Here is a 19,872-nt window from a genome sequence, read left to right on the forward strand (position 1 = left end):
AAATTCAAATCTAGCCTTTAACACTTACTGTGACCCTGGGCAAGTGATTTTACCCCTGTTGCCTCAGTTTCCTCACCTGTAAAGTGAGGATAATAAAACACCGACCTCCCATGTTTGTCATGAGGATTAAATGCGACAATCATTGTAAAGTGCTTAGTAAGTGCCTGGCACATAGTAGGTGCTATATAAATGTAGCTATTATTATTACTAATTACCTACTGCATCATGCAAAAATGTGGGATGCAATGAGTAGGAGATAGTAGGAGAGAATGATTTACATACCCTCCTTCTGAGAAAAAGAATTATTTGGTTAGGAAAGTAGAGGCTATAATGAGAAAAGGAGGACTGACAATAAGGAGATTGAAAAGAATTTTTAAATCAGAAAGTGACAATTCATCTGGCAGAAGGGTCACAGTTAAGCCACCCAAAGCAGAAAGAGATAACTTAGAGAACCCCAAAGTTCATGGGGAAAGGGCAAAGTCAACAGAGTTGGTGATTTGGGCAGATGCCAGGTTATAGAGATTGATTTGCAGGGAAGGTGGGGCACCTGAGGATGAAGATATGGCTAGCTTCTAGAAAGAGATGTATAGCATAGGGATAGGACAGTAGCAGCCTTTTCTGTTCTTGAAATACAGTGGATACTACCACACTTCTACCACTTGATGAGTATAGTACATAAGATGCACAGCTACAGAGCTGCAGAGAGGGATTCCCAATGGGCAGGTGCTATATGGACTAACTCTAAAGGAGCCTCTTCTGTAGCACAGCAGGATAGTCACAAATTATTAATAAAGATTCAAGGCCAAAAATTTACTTAGAATCTGTTGAAATATGGAACTGTGAAGAAAACAGTTCTATGTGTACAGAGGAAAAATCAAGAGAACTGAGATTACAACAGTCTGATGCAAAATAACCACCAGGAAAACAGAAGCAAAAAAGCAAAATTATCTTCTGTTACAGCTGTGGCCTGGATGAATAGGAATAATACATGCACCCAAGAGGAACGCAGGACGTCCGGTGAGAAGCAAAATTTCAAAGACTAAGCACTGAAAAACGGAAATAGAGCCAGTGATGGAGGTTTTCCCAGACTGCAGGGAGTAAGTATAACTTTATCATATGTCTTTGATACATTAATATACCATTAAAACAGAGAGACACAGAGCATAACTACTTTATGCTTTAAATGAGGATTTCATGTTTTTAAAAGGTCAAAATAAAGCACTTTTGGTTTATTATTAGGTTTTTTTGTGTGCAAACTAAGGTTTGCAAAGTGCTTTACACATATAACCTTATTTGATCCTCAAAACAATCATACAATGCCAAGTACTCTGCTATAGACATAAAAAACGCTGCTACAAATAAATGTTTTTATATATATGGAACTCTCCATCTGTCTAGAACCCTGTCTTTAATTTCCTCAAGTTACATGCCCCAAAGTACTCCCATATTTTCTGGAAGTTTCTGGTTTCAAGAAATTAAAATGTATTTGAAAAATGGTCACGATATCCCTTCCCCTCGTGACAGTCTGCCACTGAGTCCATTAAAAAATCAGGACACGTCTGCAGCCCCGCCCTCTTCCGCTCACAGCCAATAGGGCGCCGCAGAGCCAGCCTGCTGTTCGGTGCTGCTTCTCAAGGCCCCAAGCCGGGCGCTGCCAGAAGCAAGCCCCCCGCAAATCCTGTGGCGAAACCCAGCGGTCCAGCGCGCATGTGTGATCGTTCTCGGCTGAGAGTTTTTTTTTTAAATTGATCGATTTAATTCCTCTTTTCTTCCTCGCACCTCCCACCCGTTTGTTTGAACCTTGCGGAAAGGTTCCCCCGTTTCCTCCCCCTTCCCTCGCCCCTCAGGAAAAACAGCGGCTCGTGTGTTCGGTGCGTCAGTCCCCGGATGTGGAGCCTCCGTCCCTCCGCAGCAGCTCACGGCGGGGAGGCCGCGGCGGGGCCGAGCGCGGCGTCGTGCGCGCGGGGGCTGGGAGCGGGGGCGCGTTGGCCGCAGGCGCTCGCTCGACGCTGGGAGGTTCCACCGCCACCGTCGCTAGCGGGGGAGGAGCCGGAGGCGGCAGCAGCGGCTGTGGCTGTTAGGAGCCGGCCCCGGCGCGACGAGGCCGGGGAGAAGAGAGCTCAGCCGCTAAGTTTCCCCTCCGTCGCTCCCGTCTCCTCTGTGGGCGAAGGCTCCCCCTCGGTCGCCCGCCCCCCGCGCTCCCGGCCGGGGGATAGCGTCGTCTCTTGGCGGCTGTCGCTGTAGCCTGGCTCCGGAGCCCGGAGGAAGCGGGGGAGTCTCCGCCCACGCCCCCCTTCCCTCTCGCAGTCCCCCGCCGCCGAGCCGGGAGCTGGGCTCAGGCCCGAGCGGGGGCCGGGGCGGCGGTGGCAGCGGCCGCGGCGGCGGCTGGGGAGCGGGTGCGTTCGCCGAGGTGACCGCGCCACCGCCCCGCTGAGCAACCCCCGCCTCCCCCGGGCTTCGCTGCTGCAGCCGCCGCCGAGCGTCCGGCCTCGGCCCGGCTCCCTCACGGGCCCCCCGGCTGCAGCAGCGGAGCCCCCCGCCCGGGCCCCGATGAGTAACTCCCGGAACAACCGGGTGATGGTGGAAGGGGTCGGGGCTCGGGTGGTCCGGGGCCCGGACTGGAAGTGGGGGAAGCAGGACGGCGGCGAGGGCCATGTGGGCACCGTGCGCAGCTTCGAGAGCCCCGAAGAGGTGGTGGTGGTGTGGGACAACGGCACCGCCGCCAACTATCGCTGCTCCGGGGCCTACGACCTCCGCATCCTGGACAGTGCCCCCACAGGTGAGCCCGAGAGCGGCGGCGGGGCCCGGCGGGGATGGGGGGGGCGGGAGCCACGCGGTGGCCGAGAATGCCCCCCCCCCCGGGGGGGGCGGCTGCGTCCGGGCTCGGACCACACAAAGCTCCTGGAAAGACAGGTGGCCGTGATTTCCCCCTCCTTCCCCCGGGAAGGGGCTGGAGGATGAGGAGCAGGCAGTCTAATGCAAATAAGCTTTTGGAATTAATCAGTGATAACTCGCTGATATGTGAGCGTGTGGAAGGGGGGGCGTTGCTTTACCATATGGCAGACTAGTTTCTGTTAGTCTTGCTGAAGAAGGGAGTAGGCTGAGACCCTGGATTTGCTGGGATAATAGAGCTTTTTTCTGCTTCATCTCGAGGAGTGGCTTCATGGCTGAATAGTTATTGAAAGGTTGTAGAATTGTCTACATGCAGTGTTGGTATCTCAAGAGATGCTGGGGCTGGGGAGGGTGGGGAGGTGGGAATTGAAAAAGTTTTGGAGTTTTGATACGACTTTTTTTTTTTTCTTTGTTTGCTTGTTTTGATATCCCAAGTAGCCTTTTGCGTGGTATTTTTGGTCAGTGTCTTTGTCAACAGAAATAATATTGTTAAATCTGAGAATTAGTGAGGCTGTTTAAAAAAATGCCATTTTAAAAAATTCTGTACTTAACACGACTACCTTTCATATGAGAATGTATTATGCTGACAGGATTTTAATAGTTAACATAATATTTAGAAACTGAGTTTACTTGAAATAATAGCCGTTCTCTTTTCATTGTGTGCTATAACTTTGCCAACCTGTTCTCTAGTAGTCAGAAAAAAAGATAAAATTTACACTTATTTTTCAAAGATTTGAAATTTTTTCAAATTTTGAGAAATTTTTCTCCGCTATTTTTCAAGTAATGAGATTGTTCTAAATTGTAATGTTTAAGTTTTACCAAATAATGAGATTGTTCTAAATTGCAATGCTTAAGTTTTATTCTAAGTCATACAGCAAGCATTTATTAAGTGCTTACTATGTCCCAGGCATTAAACCAAAGAGATAAAATAGTACTGTCATTAAGAAACTCACATTCTAATGGGGGAGACAGCAAGCAAACCACTATGTATAAAGGAGATATACTGAATGTAGGGTAAATTGGAGGTAATCCCAGAGGGAAAACATCAGCATTAAAAGGGACTGAGAAAGTCTTCTTTTCTGCACAAGATGGGATTTTAGCTGAGACTTCAAGGAAGGCGGGGGTATAGTTTGGAATCTTGAAGTGGTGACATATTGTGATCAGCAAGGAATAGATATTTTTAAATTATTCAGATAAACTAATTTTGAGGAAATACAAAATGAAATTATATTTTGATGGTAGCCCAAATTTATGTCCTTACCACAGCTCAGCCATTTGGAGGGACCTGGGATGTAGCTATAATTGTAAGTTTGTAGGGAAATTAAATAACAGCTTAATGCAATGTCATTAAAATATCACGTATTGATGTGCTTTTCTAAACTATAAAGATTATGTATAGCTTTTCTAAGCTGTAAAGATTATGTATAGCACATTTTGTAGTCTGTACTTATATTGGTTATTATAATTATATCTGCCTGAAAACAAGTATTCAGATAGAACCTTACCTGATATTTTTGGATTTTATGGTTCATTTGATTTACAGACTAATTTTGCATATAATTCAGTATTATTTTCTGCAACTGATCCCATTCAGCCCATCCATTCATTTTATTCTATGTCAGTGTTGTTCAGGGATTTTTCTTTTTTAAACACAGAAATTACCAACCTTTACCCCTAGTTTTGCTTGATAATGTGAGAATTTTGGCAAGTCAGAGCACTTTTTATACACACACAGTTCTGAATATTACTATTGGATGTCTTTTTAATTTGATTTAAAAAATAAGTTACTAAGTGCCTACTGAATACAAGGAACTGTCCAAGGTGTTGGGCATACTGCCACCCTTTGCCCCTCCCCCCATGAAAAGAAGTAACAAAACACTGCACTCTAGGAATAAGTGTTCTACTGGAGTGTATAACATGTAACCACTTAAGTAAAATACCTGATAATTTGAGGATTTGAGATAGAGTGCTGGTCTTGGGGAACAGCAAGTAAAATACTTTAATTGCAATGGAGAGTGCTGAAAGGTAGTAATATGAAATAAATCTGAAAAATAAACCAGCATCAGTAGACTATTGACATTTTATTGCAAGTCGTGAGGTTTACAGTGCTGCCCTCAAAGAGCTTGTCATCCTATTTGACATTCATTTATATGATATTATCTTGGAGTTGACTTAATGATTCAATAAAATTTTGTTGGGGGCCTAGGCTGTTGGGTGAAAGATAAAGATAAATAATCCTTGGAGCTCCAGGATCTTACAGTCTAGGGGAGATATACTATACAAATGAGAATGTGAGTATCAGAGGGTTGCACATATGTGCTAGAAGGTTTCAGAGGACGTTAATACTTCTTCCCGGGGGCAAAAACACACACAAAATAATTTTAAATATTTTGCAGTATTTTATGACAGTCATCCTTTGATTATTTTAAGGATCTGTGCTGTCATTTCATTTCTGTGATTACACCCTCTCATTACAGATCACAGTCTTTATATGCCTCCCTCATCTTGTGAGACAGTCATACTCATATTAACATAATAACATGAGGAGAAAGACAGAAAAGGGATTCAAGATAGGCAGGTAATAGAAAAGCCTGATGTTGTTAGCATTTGGTGTAGTTGATTACCCACTCTTCTTATAACCATTCTTCATTAGTGGTGGATCCTTTAGAAATCACTTTCAACTCTAGAAGTGGGAGGCAACATCTACTAGATGTAAAACTAAAGTTGCTTATGGTGACTCATTAATTTTCCCCTTGCTCACACAAAGCTGTAGACTTTGAAGTGTGTTCTTTGAATTTTATATATAAGATTGCCCATATTTTGCATTTTTTTGTATGTTTAGTCATTTTTCAGTCGTATTTGACTTCGTGTTCCCTTTTGGGGTTTTCTTGGCAAAGATACTGGAGTGTTTTGATATTTCTTTCTCCAGCTCATTTTTACAGATGAGGAACTGAGGCAAACAGGGGTAAGTGACTTTTCTAGAGTCACAAAGCTTAGTAAGTGTCTGAGGCTGGACTTGAACTCAGGAAGATAGTGTTCTTGACTTCGGCACTCTATCCATTGTGCCACCTAGGACTGCTGGTTTGAATTTTTTTAGGATGCTCCTATGAATAGGTGCTACTATGCATCTTCTTTGGAATTCTGTTTTATTAATTGCTTAATTGCTCCTTGCTTAGGAGTTGTATTTCTTCTCCATAATTTGTAAGCAGACTACCTTAATTTTTTAAAATTCAGTTTTATTTTTAATTCTGAGTTATCTCCCTCTCTCATTCCCCTCCTCTATTGAGAAGGTAAGTAAAACAAAACCTGTTACATAGGCTTATAATCAAACAAAACAGCTCCCACATTAAATATGTAAAAAAATAATGCTTCATTTTACACCCTGAGTATATCACCTCTCCATGTGGAGGTGGTTAGCAGATTTCATCATGGGTCCTTGGGGAACTATGGTTGCTTCCATTTTGTCGATCAGAGCACCCAAGTCTTTCAAAGTTGTTTGTCTGTTGTATTGTATAAATTGTTCTGGTTCTACTCAGTTCACTTTGCATCAGGTCAGACAAGTCCTCGAATTTTTCTAAAACCATTCCTCTTATCATTTCTTACAGCACAATTCCATCACGTACATAAACTGCAACTTATTCAACAATTCTCCAATACCCTCTCAGTTTGCAGTTCTTTACCACCATGAAAAGAATTTCTATAAATATTTTTGTCCATATGAGACCTTTCATTGATCTCTTTGGGGTAAAGACCTAGTAGTGGTATTGATGGGTCAAAGACTATGTACAATTCGGTAGCTTTTTGGACATATTGTAGTTCCAAATTGCTTTCTAGAATGGCTAGATCAGTTAATAGCTCCACCTATAGTGCACCTTAATGTACCTGCTTTCTGATAGCCCTTCCAGTATTAATCATTTTCCTTTTTTAATCAATTTAGCCAATCTGGTGGGTGTGGGAGGTGGTATTTCAGAATTGTTTTAATTTGCGTTTCTCTAATTATTGGTGATTGATAATTTTTTTTAATGTGACTATTGATAACTTGGACTTTTCATCTGAAAACTTTCTATCTATATATATCCTTTGACCCTTTATCACTTGGTGAATGACTCTTATAAATTTTAATCAGTTAAAGATTAGAAATAAGAACTTTATCAGAGAAACTTGCTACTAGGATTTTTTTACTCCATAATTTCCCACTTCTCTTCCAACTTTAGTTGTATTGTTTTTGTTTGTCTAAAAACTTTCTAATTTTATCTAATCAAAATTGTTCATTTTACCTCCTTTGAACCTTTCTGTCTCTTGCTAGGTCATGAACTCTTCCTCATCCACAGATCTAACAGGCAGTTTCTTCATTGCTTCTTTGATTTGTTTATGATGTCACCCTTTTGTTTATAGCATGTATCATTTAGCTCAGATTGGTATGTATGTTGTGAGATGTTGGTCTGTACCAAGTTTCTGCTACACTGCTTTCTAGTTTTCCCAGCAGTTTTTGTCAGATAGTTCTTGCCCCAGTAACTGGCGTCTTTGGATTTATCAAACACTAAGTTACTATGCTGATTTGTCTCTACAGTGTGTGCCTAATCTGTTCCACTGATCAATCTATCTCTTACCCAGTACCATTTTTTTAAATGATTGTGGCTTTGTAGTATAGTTTGTGATCTAGTATTGCCAAGCTCACCCTTTTCCCCCTTTTTTCCACTTAATTTCCTTCATATTTTTGACCTTTGCTTCCTTTAAAAATCATTTTTCTAGCTCTCTAAAGTAATCCTTTGGTAGTTTGATTAATATGGCACTTAATAAGTAGATTAATTTAGGTTGCATTGTTATTTTTGTTATATTTGCTAGGCTTCCTTTTAAACAACTAATATTTCTCCAGTTATTTAGATCTGCTTTTATTTGTGTAAAGAGTGTTCTGTTGTGTTCATATAGTTCCTGGGTGTATCTTGGCATTTATACTTAAAAATATTTGATATTGCCTGTAATTATTTTAAATGGAATTTCTCCATCTCTTCTGCTAGGTTTTGTTTGCAGTACACAGAAATGCTGATTTGTGTGGGTTTATTGTATATCCTGTAACTTTACAAGAATTATTCTTTTTTTTTTTTGTGAGGGCAATTGGGGTTAAGTGATAAAGTTACTCTTTCAGTTAGTTTACTTAGAGAACCCTAGTCAACTAAAAAACTATCATATATCTGCAAAAAGTGATCATTTTGTTTTCTCTTTGTTGATGCTTATTTTCTCAACTTATTTTTCTTTTCTTATTGCTATAGCTAGCATTTCTAGCACTATATTGAATAGTAATGATGATAATGGCCATCTTTGCTTTACTCTCATCTTACTAGAAAGGTCTCTCCATTATCTCTATTACGAATAATGGTGGGTCTTGGTTTTAGATAGATACTTTATCATTTTAAGGAAAATTATTCCTAATCTTTCTAGTATTTTTAACAGGAATGGGTGTCGTATCTTGTCAAAAGCTTTTATTCTGTACCCGTTGATATAACCATGTGATTTTTTTGATTATTTGTTGGTTTTGTTAGTATTATGGTCAATTATGTTTATTGTTTTCCTAATATTGAACCAGCCCTGCATTCCTGGTATAAATCCAGCCTGGTTATAGTGTGTAATCTTTGGGAGTTTCAGTAGACTGCTTCTGGAATCAGCCATTAGCCTGCTAGGAGGCTTTGCAGGTTCAGTGATTGAACTGCAGGCTTCTCTGGTCTGAGATTTCTGCCCTCTTTATTTTGCTGTGTGCTTCTATCCTGAGGTATAGGCTAGAAACAAGTTCCCACTCCTGGTTTCAGAGACACACAGCTATTATTTGATTCTTGAAATTGTTCCTTGTTTAGTACTCACCTAGAGCCTTGGACTTCTCTGCTCCGGATCACTTCTCTCTGCTCTGGACCTGTGACTTGAAACTGTTTAGGGGGTGACAAAGCTCAGTGGCACCTGTTCCTGCTCCCTGTGCTAGTTTAGCAATCCCCTTAGATTGCTTTCTACCCCATTGCTTCCTGCCTTGTTGACTAGGCTCGGCTCTCTTTCATTTCCAAGCATGCTTCTGGCTGCACCTTATCCCTAGTATGTGCAGACCTCTCTTGTCTCCCCAAGCCTCCCTGGGCTGGAAAAATGACTCATTGTGACTTTTTCTTGGGGTTCCTTATCTGAATTCAGTCATGTGAGGAGGTTTGGTGGGCCAACTAGTCTCTGCTTTTTTCTGCTACTCTGCTATCTTGACTCTTCAGGCCACCATGATTTTCAGATGGGGTTTAATCCACACTAGTACAAATTAGTGGTATAAGTGAGCATTATTAAAACAAACCTTTTCCATGGAGAGCTTTCATTGAGTTTGCTGATAATGAAAATATTGAAAACAAAAATCTAAATGAGGTATGGTTGATTATTTAGAACAAGATAGTTGTGTGGATATTTTTCCTTTTGTCTCCCCCACACACCCCAGCTTCTTACCTTTTAGTAATTTTGCTGTTCTGTAGCACCTTTAGTGAGATAGGTAGGGTGGCAAAATGGATAGAGCACCAGACTTGGAGTTAGAAGACCTGAGTTCAAATGTAACCTCAGACACTTACTAACAGTTTGATCTTGGGAAAGTTATTTAACCTTGTTTGTCTCAGTTTTCTCATCTATAAAATGAGTTGGAGAAAGAAATGGCAAACCACTCCAGTATCTTTGCCATGAAAAGCCCAAATGGGGTCACAAAGAATTGGACACAACTGAAATGATTGAGCAACAATAACAAAGCAGACAGATAGCTTGGGATAGTTAAAGGAGAATTACCAATATTTCATTTCTCTTGCATGTATTGGGGGAACTAGGGAACAGTTGACTGAGAACATGAGCTTTCAAGAGAAATCTCCTATTTCCTTGAACTCTATGCAATTTTGCAATTTGGGAAGTAGTAGACTACACTTTCACCTTCCCGTAGTTCTCAAGGCCACCACACTACCGAAATAGTGAAAGAATGGTGAATTTGTAGTCAGAGAACCTGCACTCAAATTTCAGCCCTGCTTGGTTTAGTGGGTAGAATCCTGCCTCAGACACTTATTAGCTGTTTGACTCTGAGGAAGACTTTAACTTCTCTGACCCTGTTTCTTCTTCTCAAAATAGGGCCAATAATAGCACCTACCTCAAAGCATTGTTATGAGTATCAAATGAGAATATGCATAAACCTTACATGTCAGTTACTCTTGTTACTATATGAAGGCTATATGCAGGTAAGAAAATTGCCAAAGCATTGAGTCTGGTCAGTGAGGGGTAGGGAAGAGAGTGGGGGAACTATCCAGAAATGAAGGAAGAGGCCCCAGAACTGTGAAGTCCCAGAGCAGAAAGCAGTTCAAGAGGAGACAAACAACTGTTTGTTTCCAACAGTACAAAAGAGCAGGAAACCAGCCTTTTCTTGTGTCTAAAGGTCACAGGATCAAGAGGCACCTCAGAAATGATATTGTCCAACTCAAAAATTTTAAAGATAAAGAACAGAAGCCTAAATTGGCTCCATTTCACTAAGGTAATAATAACTCATGTTTATGTAACAATTTAACGTTTGGAAAGCTGTTTCCTCTTCACAATTGTGGTAGGAACAAGGTCTTTAAAAGAATGGGAAGTCCTTGCCATATAGGCTGAGCTAGTTTTTCCCTAAAAGACATTGAAACTGTCCTGGAGATTTAATTGGTTCAGAGGACTTAGGCCCACATGGTGGATGTAGCTTCCTGGTGGACACAACATAAAAGCCCAGTGCAGGAGAAGTTAGGACCCCTCAGCTGTAACCATATTCTGCTGACTAGATGCTAATACTGTGGCAAATTCAAAGGCTGGAGAGCTATGCCCAATTGAGTCAATTCTGTATCCTTTCTGAATATCTTTTTTATGCTATTAGGTGAATTTCTTTTGTGTTAAGTGTTAGATGTTCTGTGAAGGCCTCATTTCCTTCCAATTCCAGTCTTGAACCACCAGACCAGCCTGATTTAGACTTGACCCAAAACAGTAACTGTTTTGCAGGTATTATCCCAATTTTATTGATGCAGAAATTGAAGATCTGAAAGGTTAAACAACTTGCTCATGATCACAAAGCTACTAAATGTCTGAGGCAGGATTTGAATTGGTAAGAGTTTGACTTAAGTAGTGTCCACTAAGCCAAGAAGGATTGGGATTTCAACCCAAGTTCTCTGACTATAAATTCAACACTCTATCTTCTATATTCTGTTTGTGGAATGTGGTTCTGAGGACTTAAGGTATACTCTGGATCCTACCCATCATGCAGGAAATAGGAGATACTTTTTGAACGTTCACATTCTTACCCTGCCTCCTCCCTTCCAAGGTGGTTCTACAACTCTCTTTCCATTTATTCCTGTGCTTGGAATGCATTCTTCTTCCTCCATCCCCTTTTTCAAAGACTGCTGATATTTTAAAATCCAGCTCAGATGCCGTTTTCTCCATGAAACCTTCAGACTACATTATAATGTTGTGTACCTCTTAAATATTAATATTTCACTGAATTTGTAAACTTACTATGTGAGGACTCCTTCCGTTGGTTCAGATGTCAGCCTTTCCAGGCATTCTTATTCCATGTGATTCTTGTTCATGTCTTTCCGATGATCGCTAATAAAGAATCTCCTCAACATTCTAGATGCCTTCCTTAATTTCTTTTAACCTTTTTTTTGGTTGCCTTTGCAACACTTGGACTATTTGTTTTCTCTCATGTTTGCTACATAATCAGTTCACTTCCTTTTCCCATCACACATCCTTGGTAATGTCTTACACAACTTCTTATATATGTCATCATTGGTAATAAGTTGCAGCATCGCTATATCTGCAGTTTATCTTCCTGTTGACTTTTTGTGTCACTTCCAATTTTGATTTTTTTAAGACTTTTTCTGTGACTTCAATCTGTACAGAATCACTGGGGGAATATTGGTGTTTAAAAAATGCCAGGGGGTTTTGCAGCCAGTAGCCTGAGATTGTTGAAAGTATAACTTATTTTCCCAAAAGCAGTCCAACTAAGTCTGTTTCTGCTGTTAATTTCTGGGCCCTGCTCATTGTCCATCTGTAATCTCTCTCCACGACAAATACATAGACCAACAGCTTGTTCACTTGCAGGTGTTAATCCATCTGCAATTTTTTATCTTCTTTGTTTCCACATGTAATTGGTTTGGTCAGTCTCTTTTGAAGGACCTTGGAGGTTTTGTAACATTTCACGCTCAGTGAAATTAGCACAATTCCCTGGGACCTTGGAAAATCTTGCTATTATGTATTAGATATTTTGAAAATATTTAGATAATTCTTCTATTTTGATTCTGCTTTGGACATTGTTTATGATGCTGGTGTCTGCACCTTAAGTAAACAAGTGTCCCTATACTGCACTTTTCTTGAAGTTGATATTCAGATTATTGAAGAAAGTTACATACCATTTTAATATCTGTCATAGAATCTTATATGACTGTAATGTATGCATATTAGACACCTTAGTAAAGGAAAGCCTTCAAGATGGTATTTCTGTTTCACAGTGTCAGATGCTTTTTAAATAATAAATAATAGACTTCAAGAGGAGTTTATATTCTCTGTACCACTTACCTCAGTGTTGTGGCTATGACTATGTGGTCTGGACCTAATAATCCACATACTCTTTGTTCTAGCTATACTGGCCTACTGGTTGTTTCTTGTACACTACACTGTATTTCCTGTGTTTGTGCCTTTGTACAGGCTTTCTTCCAGGCTTGGAATGCTCTCCCTCCTCACCTGCCTCTTAGCTTTTCTGGATTCTTTTAAGATTCAGCTCAAATTCCATCTTTTGCAGAACGACTTTCCTATCCACCTCTCCCCATCTCTGAAGCCTTCTCTGTCCTTCCTACCCCGCTTCCTCTGAGATGATCTATAGTCTACTGGTTGGTCTCCCTGCCACAAGTCTCTCCTCTGTAGTCTGTCCTCTACTCAGCTGTCAAAACTGAGATTCCTAAAGTACATGCCTGACCATATGTCTTCCCCTTACCCCCAATTCAGTTAACTCTATTGGCTTCCTGTTACCTCTAGGATTAAATTTTTTGGCATTCAGAGCTCTTCATAACTTCTCCCACCCCTACTGAAAGGTCTTCTTACACTTTACATCCATGTACTCTGCAATCCATTGTCACTGGCCTCCTTGCTATTCCTCCCACTAAACACTCTAATCTCCCAATTGTGGGCATTTTCACTGGCTGTTTCCCATGCCTGGAAGGCTCTCCCTCCTCAACTCTGCCTCCCATCTTCTCTGGCTTTCTTCAAGTCCCGGCTGAAATCCAATTTTTTGCACTGTGCCTTCCTGATCCCTCTTAATTCTGATACCTTTCCTCTGATGATAAGCACAGTGCCTGACATTTAGTAAATGTTTATTGACTGACATCTGCTTTGTACATATTTTGTATATATCTTTCTCATTATGATGTGTGTTCTTTAAAGGCAAGGACTGTTTTTGTCTAATTTTGTATCCCTACACTTCATATAATGCTTGACACATAGTAAGCACTTCACAAATTATTGATGACACAAAAATATAGACTAAAATATTAGCAAAGAAGCTAATAATTTTTCATTATCTTCTTCTGTCCCCACCTTTGCAAGTCACACAGTATCAAGGTCTTATGACTTTAAAATCAGTATTCTTCCTCTCACACTGTACTTTTTTTTTTTTTAACCAAAAGTAGACTTAGTTACACAAATATACTCAGGAAATTATTCACAATAACCAGGTTGGATTTATACAAAAATGTGCTCTTCTGTAAAAGAAATTTTCTGCAAAATTAGTCAACAAGCATTTTATAAATATTTCTTATTTGTCAGGCATTGTGCTAAGCACCGAGAATATAAATACAGCACAAGCAGGAAGTTTCTGCTTTCAAGGAGCTTATGTTGTGAATAAAATAACTTTTTTAAATCATACTTTTCCCAATTACATGCTAAAACAATTTTTTAACATTTTTTTAAAAAAAGTTTGAGTTCCAAATTATCCCTCCCTCCCTTCCTCACCTACTCCTCTCTGAGAGGGTAAGCAATCTGACATAGATTATACATGTTCAATCATGTAAAACATTTCCATATTAGTCATTTTGTACAAAAAGACTCGACCAAGAAATAAAGAAGAGGGGGGACAGAGAGTATGTTTCAGTCTGTATATGGACAATATCAGTTCTTTCTTTGGAGGTGGATAGCATTTTTCATCATAAATCCTTTGGAATTATCTTGTATCATTGTATTGCTGAGAAGAGCTAAATCATTCACAATTCTTTACCATGCAATATTGCTGTTACTGTGTATAATGTTTTCTTGTTTCTGCTTGCTTCAGTTTGCATCAGTTCATGTAAGTCTTTCCAGGTTTTTTCTGAAATCATCCTGCTTGTCATTTCTTATAGCACAATAATATTCCATCACAATCGTATACTACAACTTGTTTAGCCATTCCTCAATTGATGGGCATCCCTTCGATTTCCAATTAAAGTTTTTTTTCTTTTTAAATAGTATTTTATTTTTTCCAATTACACATAAAAACAATTTTAACATTCATTTTTAAATTAATTTATTTTTAGTTTTCCACATTCACTTCCACGAGACTTTGAGTTCCAAATTTTCTCCCCAACTCTCCCCTCTCCTTACCCCAAGATGGTGTGCATTCTGAATACCCCTTCCCCCAATTTGCCCTCTCTTCTATCAGCCTCCCCTCTTATTCCCTTCCCCTTCTAGGGCAGGATAGATCTCTATACCCCATTGCCTGTATCTTATTTCCCAGTTGCATGTAAAAACAATTTTTAACATTTGTTTTTAAAACTTTGGGTTCCAAATTCTCTCCCTCCCTCCCCACCCACCCTTATTGAGAAGGCAAGCAACTTGATATAGGCTATACATGTGTAGTCATGCAAAACGCTTCCATAATAGTCACGTTGTGAAAAACTAACTGTATTTCCCTTCATCTTATCCCGCCCCTCTTTTATTCTATTCTCTCCTTTGACCTTGTCCCTCCTCAAGTGTTTGCTTCTGATTACCCCCTCCCCCAATCTGCCCTCCCTTCTATCATCCACTCCTATTATCCCCTTTCCCCCTATTTTCCTGTAGGGTAAGCCAGATTTCCATACCCAATTGAGTATATATGTTATTCCCTCCTTAGGCCAAATTTGATGAGAGTAAGATTCATTCCCTCTCATCCTTCCATTGTAAAAGCTTTTTCTTGTCTGTTTTATGTGAGATAATTTACCCTATTCTTTCTCTCCCTTTCTCCTTCTCCCAGTACATTCCTCTCTTGCCCCTTTTCTTTTTTTTATCATCCCTTTATATTCAACTCACCCTGTGCCCTCTCTCACTATATATGTACACACACATACATACGTACATACATATATACATACATACATACATATGTGTATTCCCTCCTACTACCCTAATAATGAGAAAGGTCTTGAGTTACAAATATCATCTTTCCATGTAGGAGTGTAAACAGTTCAACTTTAATAAGTCCCTTATGATTTCTCTTTCCTATTTATCTTTTCATGCTTCTCTTGAGTATAAGTTAGTTTTTCTGTTTAACTCTGGCTTCTCAAGAATGCATTAAACTCCCCTATGTCATTGAATGTCAATTTTTTCCCTTCATTGGTTACACTCAGTTTTGCTGGGTAGATGATTTTTGGTTTTAACCTAGTTCCTCCAACCTCCAGAATATCATATTCTAAGCCCTCTGATCCTTTAATATAGAAGATGCTAAACCTTGTGTTATTCTTATTGTGTTTTCACAGTACTTGAATTGTTTCTTTCTGGCTGCTTGCAATATTTTCTTCTTGACCTGGGAACTCTGGAATTTGGCTATAATATTCTTGGGAGTTTTCCTTTTGGGATCTTTTTCAGGAGGTGATCAGTGGATTCTTTGAATTTCTATTTTACCCTCTGGTTCAAGAATATCAGGGAAGTTTTCCTTAATAATTTCTTGAAAGATGATGTCTAGACTCTTTTTTTTTTTTTTTTTTTTTTGATCATGGCTTTCAGTTAGTCCAATAATTTTTAAGTCATCCTAGATCTATTTTCTAGGTCAGTTGTTTATCCAGTGAGATATTTCCCATCGTCCTTTATTTTTTCATTCTTTTGGTTTTGTTTTATAATTTCTTGATTTCTCATAGAGTCATTAGCTTCCATTTGCTCCATTTTTAAGGAATTATTTTCCTCAGCTTTTCCATTTGGCCATTTCTGCTTTTTAAGGCATTCTTCTCCTCACTGGCCATATGGTCTAGTGTTTTTTTGCTTTTTGGCTTTATTGGCTTTTTGGTGAGGCAATTGGGGTTAAGTGAATTGCCCAGGGTCACTCAGCTAGTAAGTGTCAAGTGTTTGAGGCCTGATATGAACTCAGGTCCTCTTGACTCTTAAGGCCAAAGTGCTATTCACTGTACTACCTAGCTGCCCCAGTCTATTTTTTAAGGTGTTATTTTCTTCAGTATTTTTTTGTGTCTCCTTTAGCAAGCTGTTGACTCATTTTTCATGGTTTTCTTGCATCACTCTCATTTCTCTTCCCAATTTTTCCTCTACTTCTCTTACTTGATTTTCAAAATCCTTTTTGAGTTCCTCCATGTCCTGAGACCAATTCATATTTTTCTTGGAGGCTTTGAATGTAGGAGCTTTTACTTTGTTGTCTTCTTCTGGTTGTGTGTTTTGATCTTCTTTGTCACCAAAGTAAGATTCTGTAGTCTGATTTTTTTACATTGTTTGCTCATGTTTCCAGACAGTTACTTGACTTTTAAACTCTTTGTTAAGGTAGGGCTCTGCTTCCAGTGTGGAGGGTGTGCTGTCCCAAGCTTCAGGGGTTTTGTGCAACTGTTTTCAGAGATACATCTAGGGACCTGTAAATTTTCAGTTCTTTGAAGGTGGTATGATCAAAGGTGAGGTGTTTACTCCTTTCCTGGGCTGTGCTCTGGTCTGTGAGTGACCAGAAGCACTCTTGTCTGCCTTTGAATTGTGAGTAGGATTCCCTCTCCACTGCCACCACAAGTTCTGCTGTGCTAGCACTTCTCGCTCCAGGACTGCCACCCAGAACTGTGACCCAGATCCAAGCATGGGCAAAGCAAGAGAATCATGCCTTAGCCCCAGGAAAAAGATCCCTGCAATCCCCCTCTGATCAGCCACTCAACACCCCACCCATCCCCCCCACCAACCCCGTGGGCTGAGAGCTTTGGAAGCAGCTACCGCCCTGGCGCTGCACCAGGGCTGAGATTGGACCTTGCTTCTTTCTCACCAAGGTCCAGCAGATTTTTCCTACTGACCTTTTAAGTTGTCTTTGACTTTTGTGGATTGAGAAGTCTGGAAACCTCTACAGCTGCTAGTGAGGCCTGCTCTGTCTACGTGGCCCATGCTGAACTGCCCTCCTCTCCCAGCCCATAGTAACAGACCTTTCCCATCAACCATCCAGGTTGTCTTGGGCTGGATATTTGTTTCACTCTGTCTTTTTGTGGGTTCTGCTGCTCTAGAATTTGTTTAGAGCCAGTTCTTACAGGATTTGGAGGGGTTTGAGGGAGAGCTCAAGCAAGTCACTGCTTAACTCTGCCATCTTGGCTCTCCCTAACATTCATTGTTTAACAAAATTTTGAATTCCAGATTTTCTCCCTCCCTCTCCTTCCTTCCTAAGATGGTAAGCACTTAACTATAGATTACATGTGTGCAATTATGTAGAAATTTCCATAGTAATTCTATGTTGTGAAAGAAGAAACAGAATAAAAGGAAAAATGAAAACAATATGCTTCAATATGCATTCAGGCTCCATCAATTCTTTCTTTGGATGTGGATAGCATTTTTCATCATGAGTCATTTGGAGTTATCTTGGATCATTGTATTGCTGAGAACAGCTAAGTCAGTCATAGTTGATCATCGAACAATGTTGCTGTTACTGTGTACAATGCTCTCCTGGTTCTGCCCACTTCACTTTGTGTCAGTTCGTGTAAGTCTAGGTTTTTCTGATTGATTTCCAATTCTTAGCCACCACAAAAACAGCTGCGGTAAATAAATGAAATAATATAACAAAATTTTTGAATTCTTTCCTTCCCTCTCCTCCTTCCCTCACCCATTAAGAAGACAAAAAAAATTACAAGTATGTGTAATCATGCAAAACAAATAAGGAGTTTATATTTTATTGGAGAAGACAACATATAAAAGGAAACTGGAAAGCTGAGGAGTAGAAATGATAGAGAAAAGTTGGAGTAGAGGGGCAGCTAGGTGGCACAGTGGATAGAGCATCAGGCCTGGAGTCAGGAGGACCCAAGTTCAAATCCGGCCTCAGACATATAACACTTACTAGCTATGTGACCCTGGGCAAGGCACTTAACCCTGATTGCCTAACAAAACAAAACAAAAGAAAGTTGGAGTGGAGTCTGGAGAGGTATGAAAATTTGACTGGCCTGGACTCCTTAATTTAATGGAGGTTCTAGGAAGAGCTGTCCAGTCAGAGGGAGATGCTGCAGGGCCCGAGGGTTACCTCCTACGTGAATTCCTGCACTGGAGTGAACTTCAAGTTGAAGAGGTTTCTGGGGTATGGTAGAGAAAGTCCCTAGGCAACCTGGAAAGAAATGAACACTTGCAGAAACGTGCTTTCTCCCTTTTCAGAGTTTTGAGTGAGGAGATCCTAAGTGAATTAATATACCATTGCCACAAAGATTTTATAGAGAGATGATAAAAGCGGGCATATATCTCAGTAGTGGCTGATGGCTTCTTGGTCATCATTTTTTTTTTCAACTGTTTATCTTTTCTGATTTGTAGATTCTTAAAATTGATCCTTGAATTAAAGAGAGGAGAGGCACTATGTTATAATGGACAGAGTGCCAGACCTAAGAGTTGGTAAGGCCAATTTCAAATATTGCTTCTGACGCTTACTAGGCCATGACCTTGGATAAATTGTTTAATTAATCTGAGCCTCAGTTTCTTCTAAAAAGGTGTATAATAATAGACATTGTACTTACTTTACAAGGTGGTTAGGTTCACAGTACATAATGTATGTGAAAGAGCTGTACAACTTTAAAAGTACTAAATATTGTTTATAAATGATAATATTTTAAAATTATTTTTTCTAGCACTGATTTTTATTTCATGTGTATTTGGTCAAGTCTAACTGCTCTTTCATATCTTAAGTTTCATTGCCATTTTTCTCATGATACATCTGGTACTGGAATGATAAAGAGTCCAGCTGTGTGATTCTGCTGACATTGTTAATGAGAATAAATGACTATAGAAACATTAGGATATCTGTTCCATCTTACATCATTTTTGTTTTGTCTGTCTTTCAGCTTCATCTACGTATGCTCTTGGGTTAATATGACTTAGTTGAATCTCAAGTAGAGGTCTCTGAAGCATTTTTCCCTCAACTGTTTTCTTCTCTTCCATCTCTTCCTCACCCTACTTTATATTTATTTTGTATGTATTATGTATGCATATATATGTTCATGCAGTCTCCTGTTAGAATGTAAACTTCTCAAGGTCAGAGATTCATTTCCCTTTTCTCTTTGTATCCCAGTGTAGCACTGTGCCTGGCACATAATAATCACTTAATAAGTGCTAATTGATTACCTTCCTCCTTCTTACAAATGAGCTTGTGGGAAAAAAAAACAACAACAAATGAGTCTGTGCTCCTAACTGGCTGCCATGTTTTTCCGCTTAGCAAGATCAAGTGCCTGATGAGGTGGTTTGTGCGCTCTTTTCAACCATTCTTTGTGTTGGCTACACTTCAGAGAAACAATGATAGTCTGTGTCTCTACTTTTAGGAGTCATAAGCTTGTTTAAGCAGGTCAGGTTTAAACTACTGTAATTTCAGCCTTTACTACTGTGATTTCATCTCCCTCCCCCCTTTTTTTCTTCTAATTTGGTACTGAAGTCTATCCTTTGCTGTAATTTTTCAGTGAATTTATTTCACATAGAAAAGCTTAATGTGAAGTGAATGCTGTCATTGAATGCTATGTCTGTACTTAGTCATTTCCTGTCTGT

At 39.8% G+C, this 19,872-nt stretch overlaps 1 protein-coding gene across 1 annotated transcript in view; it reads left to right on the forward strand.

Moving 5' to 3' along the window:
- The first annotated feature begins 2,520 nt into the window (after positions 1-2,520).
- LOC114053907 (E3 ubiquitin-protein ligase MIB1) overlaps positions 2,521-19,872 on the forward strand; it is a 144,230-nt gene continuing 126,878 nt past the window's right edge. The window contains exon 1 of the mRNA XM_027877031.1: positions 2,521-2,779. Within this exon, the coding sequence (XP_027732832.1) occupies positions 2,551-2,779 (229 nt within the window). The 5' untranslated portion in view covers positions 2,521-2,550. The remainder of the gene's footprint in view (positions 2,780-19,872) is intronic.

This window comes from Vombatus ursinus, unplaced genomic scaffold, assembly GCF_900497805.2.
Source record: "Vombatus ursinus unplaced genomic scaffold, bare-nosed wombat genome assembly UNPS02014812.1, whole genome shotgun sequence".
Lineage (NCBI taxonomy): Eukaryota > Metazoa > Chordata > Mammalia > Diprotodontia > Vombatidae > Vombatus > Vombatus ursinus.